The 7,527-nt window shown below is 35.9% G+C and overlaps 1 protein-coding gene across 1 annotated transcript in view; it reads left to right on the forward strand.

Annotated features, from left to right (window-relative positions):
• MARK1 (MAP/microtubule affinity-regulating kinase 1) overlaps nucleotides 1-7,527 on the forward strand; it is a 37,020-nt gene that overhangs the window by 24,481 nt on the left and 5,012 nt on the right. The window contains exons 13-15 of the mRNA XM_009582390.1: nucleotides 2,291-2,391; nucleotides 5,350-5,511; nucleotides 6,304-6,558. Coding sequence (XP_009580685.1) covers nucleotides 2,291-2,391; nucleotides 5,350-5,511; nucleotides 6,304-6,558 — 518 coding nt within the window. The remainder of the gene's footprint in view (nucleotides 1-2,290; nucleotides 2,392-5,349; nucleotides 5,512-6,303; nucleotides 6,559-7,527) is intronic.

The raw sequence follows: 7,527 nt of genomic DNA on the forward strand, positions 1-7,527 counted from the left end.
GCTCTTTTTCTGTTTTCTGATGCTTGTATATCTACAAGGAAGTCAAGGGACTTCCTGAATTGGAGATTTCATCTGAATGATCCTACATGATATCCCTCATGAACTTTTTTGTCTGTGAATTTGTCTGTTTAGCTTTCTGAAAGCACTTTATTTTGGACTTCAGAAATGGGGTGAGGTTGAGGGGGAATGACCCGCTTGTTCCATGGTGTGTGTGCCTTTTGATGTTATGAGTTACAACCTGGTTCTTGTTTTAAGAAATTATTAATTTGCTAGTTCTTCTGTTACGATATCATTCGTAGTTTTGTAAACCACTATCATATTACTGCCTCAGACATCTTTATTCCAAATAGGAGAGTCTGTCTCTCCTAATGTAAAAGCATCTACTTTGCCGTGTGGAAGTTCATGTGCAGTGGTATCAGTGTTTAGGATACACAGTGAAAAAATACTGTATAGTGTTTAAACAGCTACGTAGGAGCAAGAGTTCATGTCGGGGGCGGGGGGGGAGAAACACGCATGAATCATAATTTAAGGTTCAAGTATACTTTTTTCTATTTAAGAGACACACTGTATTAAATACAAAAATTCTGGCCATCTTTTAGTACAGTAGACAGGCAGCAGGATTTGGGATTCTGTGTGCTGGCTCCCATCTTGGATATTATGGGAAGATGATACACATTTCTGCTAGAATTCTCTTTAAACAAAATAAATGCTGAAGTTCATTTAACTCTTAATGTTCTACAGCCTGTGTCTGCAATACATCCGCAGATGCTTTAAAATTTTTTTTCAAATTTTAGAGGTTTTTTTCCCCCCACAAAGAGTCTTTGAAATTATGGCTGTGTGGATTGAAGGCAGGAACTTTGAGTCTTCTGAGATTAGATTTTATATCTGAGCTTTCCCAAAACTATAGTGCCCCAAAGCTGATTACAGTCATGTATGGTACAAGCTGATATGTCAAAAGCATTTCTCTGCTTTGTGAGATCTAATTAAAAGGAGTATCTTTGCTATGAAGAATGAGAAATTGATTTACTTGCTAATGGCAACTTCAGTATTTGTACATTTTTAGCTCTGTTACTATTTTGGGGACTTTGTGAAAGGCTTTGTGATGGGCACGATTAAGGAATAGTGGTGTCTGATACTGCAACAGTAGTTAAGGTTGAGCAGCTTACACAGAAAAAAGTGAATGTTTTTTAAAACTCAAACATTTAAAATGAACAAAGCTAATTTAATGTGCATTATATTTTAAAATACTTTTGTGTAACTTTGAGGGTAGCATGATATTAGGGAAGGCAGGATTTCTTAAAAACATATTTATCACCTTCAGTCATATTGGTCTAACTTACGAGAGTTTAATTTCAAAAACAGTTACTGCAGTTGTTAATCTTCCTTATGAATTGGCTTTAAAACAGCTTATTCAGTAGTCTCTGCAGGGTGATACTAATGCCGATGAGGGAGACCTAAACACACAGTAAATCTTGCAGAGTTTGTGATGTCCTACAGTACCTGAGTTTAGTGTGTTTGAAATCTTTTGCCAGCATGTATCAGTATGTAATTTTAGCACTTCGCAAACCTCTCCCATCCCAAATTTAATATGTACTGTATTAAAAACTGAGAATTGTACGTCATGTACTGCAAGTAAATCTTCAGCAGCTAATCTGTGCATGGCAGGGGGAGGAGGAGAATGTTTGTAGGTATTTTATGACGTGTGTGCAAACTGAAATTAGTAACAGAAGGAAAGTCCCATCAGTATTCGTTGCTACAAGACCTATTTGCCATGCTATCTACATCATAATTTCTGGGTTGACTGACACAGATAATCTTTTCATTTTTCTCTTGAAAACTCTTTTGACAGGGGGCAACAAACTGTAAGGCTGGAGCTCTACTTGGCAACTTAATGTGCACAGGGAAGCCTTTCAACCAGCCAGATAGATGTGTTCTCTGGGATTCGGGTTTGTTCCTTTGATCCCAGAGACAAATAATTCAGTAACACAGTATGTGGGAATTGGATAATAACACTTAGTAAAGCAAGTGTCAGCAAAATTAAATTTTCTGTTTTCTTTTAGCGTACTCTCAATTGTACAGTAATGAGGTGGTGAATGAGCTATTGGAAAAAAATAGCTGATGATATAAATGATTTGTGTCAACATATTAAATTAGTTCCTTTGAAGGCATTAAGAATATACATAAACGGCTGAAACTTTTTTTATTTGCTTCCAATGCTTACGTTTTTGTACAAGATAATGTATAGTAGAAGAAAGTATTTAATTTAATTTTAGTTTTAATTTTCTTCTAGAATAATGTATTTTCTGGTAGTGGAATGACAAGGAGGAACACTTACGTTTGTGAACGTTCTTCAGATCGCTATTCTGCAATACAGAATGGGAAGGACAACAGGTATTCTTCAACTTCTCTTGCTTATTAATTTGAGTACAAAACTGAGGCATGGAAGAAGTAGGTTATGCAATTAATCAATACCATTATGAAGCATGGTGTGAAATACATGAAGTCCGACTGTATGTTTTCATCTTGTCTTCCACTGCAGTTTCTATGTTTATGATGAAATGTATAACTAAATGTGTAGATCTGCCCTTGTCTCTTTTTATGCAATCACATTTATTACCAAGGGTGTCTTCTAACACAGGGTAAAGCAACTATGCTCACAACTGAGTAGGCAATTCTGCTGTGGAGAACTTCAGATGGATCGCCCTAAAGGTGTAGACTGATCTTTTTCATCGCTCAAAAAGTTGAAATTGTTAAGACTTGTCGATCCTTTTCGATATCATTTTTTGGCCTAAATAATATTTTAGTAATGATGGTAACCAATTTGTATCTGTATGTGGGATGATAATTACACTCAGTTTAGTATGTTTTGTTAAATACTATTGTATTTAACGCTGCCACAATTACTTTTTAAAAAATATGTTCTTTGTTCATCCTTGGTGTTAGTTAACCCCTGTACCTGAGTGAAGAAAAAAACATTGGCTTTAATGGAGAGTAATAAAAACTGGAGATCCTACTCTGATTTTTTTTTTTTTTAAGCTATTTAAATAAAACAGTTAAGGTAAAATGAACCAAAAAATCCCTAGCATGAAAAAACATAATCTAGTAATGAAGCATTTAATTTTGGAAATAAGAAAAGTATAGGGCTGTTGATCTATATTAAAATGATTAAAATGTCATTAAAATGAACATGTAAAGTACAGCTTTTTAAATTGCTTTAAGGAGGTATGTTAAAAAGCACAAAACTAATTTTCAATATTCATTTCAAATTATTAGATGGGTGTTTTCAAAAGTGTCTTTCCAAATTTTTTCATAGTGTTTAAAATATTTTAACAACTTTTGTAACAATTCTTTTTTAAAAAGAAAGAAGATAACACACGTCGTCTAGATTTAGGGTTAAAATATATACTAACATAGATTTTTCTTATCTCGCAAAGATTGATAAGGCTTTTCTTTCAATAGATTTAATACCAAAACCACTATAATGAGAAGGGATTTTATTTTGAAGTTTTTTGTTTTACAATTTTTTTTTTCTGTAGTATTGAAAAGACAGCTGACTCTTAATCCGTGTTCCTTTCATCAGTGCAATGAATATGCTCAGTTCTTTGAGCATGTTCTGAAAAATGAAGGACAAGAATTTTTTTTTGAGTTGCATTTTTGCCTTTCCTACCATACATTGTGTTGCAGTTCAGTTTGGATTTGGTGTAGCTGAACATCTTGTGTCATTGGATTATTCATCCAAAATCTTTACCCCTTTGCTACAAATATTATTTAGCTTTGGGACTGTTGTTGCTAATACATTATTAATGCAATTTCGTTTATGCTTGTAGAGGCACAGCTGTAGTCATTTGACTTTTGTTTTAAAAATTAGTAACACAGTAGTTTTGCCGCTACTTTCATCCCTTCCTTGCCACTTAGGCAAAGCAGAAATAAAAGTACCGGTGGAAGGAACTGTATCTTGAAAGGGTTGGTTCAGCCTAGCAGTGACTGGGATAGAGAGCCTGGTACAGAAGGTGAATATTTTTGCTTGAAGCAGAGCGGCAAGCAGCTGCAGGTGCCGCTCTGTGGGGCTCAGGAAAGAGCCTTCCCTCGACTGGGGGGAGCACTGCCTTCTTCCTGGGGTCGTGGGCAGACTTTTACATCATGTGTCTGACCAAGAAGTAATCTCCTGAGTGAGCTTTTACATCTTTTTAAAATTTTGTTTCACTTTCAATGCTTATTTGAAGGCAGGTTGAAGGGCTTTGGTTATCATGTGCCTGTAGGGATTTCATCTTTTGGAAGACATCCAGCATGGCAGCCCCAAGCACTGATAACCAAAGGATTTTTCAAATTGCGGTGCTGTCACTGTCAGAGGCATTTTATGGCATACTGACATTCTCAAAGGTATTGAAGATGACTTTCAGAAATTAATACAATTTTGTGTTGCTGAAGAAGTGTAGTAGCCATGTAATAAGGTACAAGTAATTCCACATATATAATGTTCCAAGGTGTTATCATGATAGAAAACAAAGTGATTAGAAATATAGACATGAGGCTGCCTATGTTTGGTTTGTCTTTCATTGTTCCTTAGTGATATAACACCTCTAACTATTTAATGGCTGAAGACATTTGGAAGAACTTAAATCAGAATGGAAAGGAATTTTTTTCCTCTCCTGAGAATATTTTGACCACTTACCAAAAGTTCAAAATTGGCAACTTTTTGGTAAATAAGGGGAAAAAATAATTCAGAATTGCTTTTGTGGCTGTTGAGTGGTTGCTGCCTGTTGACCTTCTCTTCCATAGGTCGGGGCTTTCTGATGGAGCTACCTTTCCCTTAAAACACTATGGAAAAGTCCAGAGAAGAAGTACAACTTGGTCCTTTAAAAACACAGTCACTTCTAAGTGATAATGTGACAGCAGTTCCAAGTGTTTCAAGTTTTAGGTGTTTGAGTTTTAACGGAAAATAAGGGTATTCACTTCACAAAAAGAGAGTCTATTTAATCAATCTAATTAAGTCTTCTGCAAATTTCTTTTTCAGTAATTTTTACTATTTCCATGTGCTCTTTGTAGTCTTGCTTCATTACTTTGAATAAAGTGTGTGTAAGCTTTAATCTTGGGAGGAATGAAAAGGCCTGATTTAACATATATGGTGATTTGATTTATGGATGAACATAATTTTCTCAGAATTCTGTATTCTTTACCTTATCTGACTAAGGCAGCCTGGTCACTCAGTCTTCTGGTTATTTAAACAGCACTTGCTATGTTATAAAAGAAAAAAATAATTATTTTCCCTGTTTTCTATGGGGTTTTACACTAACTTTTCTCTTCCCTTTTCATTTGTCTGTCCCTCCTGCCTTGCTGCCATGGTAAAAGCCTAACAGAAATGTCTGCAAGTAGCACATCCTCTGCAGGCTCTACAGTCGCTTCTGCTGTATCAACACGGCCTCGACATCAAAAGTCCATGTCTGCCTCTGGACATCCTATAAAAGTTACACTGCCAACCATCAAAGATGGCACTGAAGCTTACCGACCAAGGTAATAAATTGATTATTATTTCTTCAATGCTATGCACTTTAAAAATGTTGCTGTTCAGTTCATGATATGCTTCAGTATGTTTGTAATCTATTCAAAACTGTCATGTTGCATTCTGTTTCGAAACAGTAGCTTACTCAAGTAGTGTGGGTATTACAGATGATTTAAACCTGATTTTGTTCATTATACATGTTTGCATACAGTTAAAGAACTTCCTTGACTGCCTCCCTCTGGAAACTTCTGGAAAACTTAAGTAGTTAAAAATTTAACTAGTTTAGATAGGACCGTACAGCACAGACTGAAATGTTAACCTCTTGGTTTTGTAGATTGCTAGGCTCACTTCTGTCTAAAAGCACCATAGTATAGTTGCTCTTACTATTAACTGCCCAAATAGCTTTATATATTTAATATTTGTGCCAGATGATTACTACTTGAGAAATATCTGTTAAGTTTTTGGAGTGCTTGTGTGTTAAAGGTTTTGATGAACATATTTTTCCAGAAGAGGGCTGGGAACACTTTCAGATCTTAGTACAGACTTTTCTACCTTTTTCTTTTGTCCTATTATCTGTGTATACTTTTTTAACTGCTCTTAATACTTGAGACAGTTTGATTTTACGATGAAAATATCTCTTGATTATTTCTAAGTATGAATCATAAAAGCAAATCAGTAGCAGATTCAGGTTTAAAAAAAAAAGAATCGAGAGCAGGGGTTTTCTCCTATCTTTGAGAAATGGTTGTCATGTAGGAGGGTTTCTAGCATAGTCTTTCTCTTTATTTATGCTTCTGTTTTCCCAGCAGTGCAACTCAAAGAGTGCCTGCTGCTTCCCCGTCTGCTCATAGTATTAGCACTACCACTCCAGACCGAACCCGCTTTCCTCGGGGGAGTTCAAGTCGAAGCACTTTCCATGGTGAGCAGCTAAGGGAGCGGCGTAATGCCACTTACAATGGACCGCCCGCCTCACCATCACATGAAACCGGTGCTTTTGCACATGCTAGAAGAGGGACATCAACTGGTATAATAAGCAAGATAACTTCCAAGTTTGTTCGCAGGTTAGTACCTCGATTTTTAAGAGAAGAAAAAAAAAAAATCCCAGCCTGTAACTAGGGCCATAATTGTGAAATCACTGACAATTTCCAGTTTAAGTCTGAAGTAAATGTAAATTCAGTTAGAATGCTGCTTGTTTTGTGTGTTCTTCTAGAACCTGCCTTGTTTTACTTCTCTGTGTATATTGTAACCATTATGTTTGACCAACTATTCTGCTTCTTTATCTTAAAGGAGCAAGAGAACGCTACTCAAAAGGTTTTTTTGCTCATGCTTTACAGCTAAAATAAAAAGATGCTACAATTAAGTTAAAATCAAATTAACTTAAATACTGAAAGCAGTGACTTGAAAATGAGTCATTATTTAATGTTAACAATATTTTACATTTTTAACTGGGTGCAGTTTGTTGCAAGGGCTATATTTATAACGATTTTATTGCTGTGCTTAGAGGGAATAGGTATTAACAAATTATTTCAGGGAATTCTAAAATCTGTGAATAAATGAGAAGCTTAGAAGTGGGCGGAAGTCTGGATGTCTGGAAATACTAATATTTCAGTATCACGCAGCCTCTCGTGTCATGTTACCAGCTTCTTCAAATGTAAGTTCAGGATTCTGAAAGAAGAAAACCCACACATCCTGGACCTGCGTTCGTTCCTGTGATGATGCTAACAGTAATAATACTGTGAGGACAGGTGCTGGGAAAGACTTTCAAATACATTGTTTAATATCAAGTGACTGTTGACTTAGCAGTCACAATAGCTTTCCCAAAAGGGGACTTAATTTTCCGCTTGCCTCTTTCTAACAGTGATTTACCTGTAATTCTTAAGCCTACTTATGGATGTTTCCCTACTGCATTGTTGTCAGTCTTACAACAGAATTATATCTTAGAAATCTCTGATTTCTTTGCAGAATCATTCTGTTATGTACTGAGTTCTATCATTTGGGGGGGGGGGGGGGGGGGGGAGAAAAAAGCAAAA

Source organism: Fulmarus glacialis, unplaced genomic scaffold, assembly GCF_000690835.1.
Source record: "Fulmarus glacialis isolate BGI_N327 unplaced genomic scaffold, ASM69083v1 scaffold12317, whole genome shotgun sequence".
Lineage (NCBI taxonomy): Eukaryota > Metazoa > Chordata > Aves > Procellariiformes > Procellariidae > Fulmarus > Fulmarus glacialis.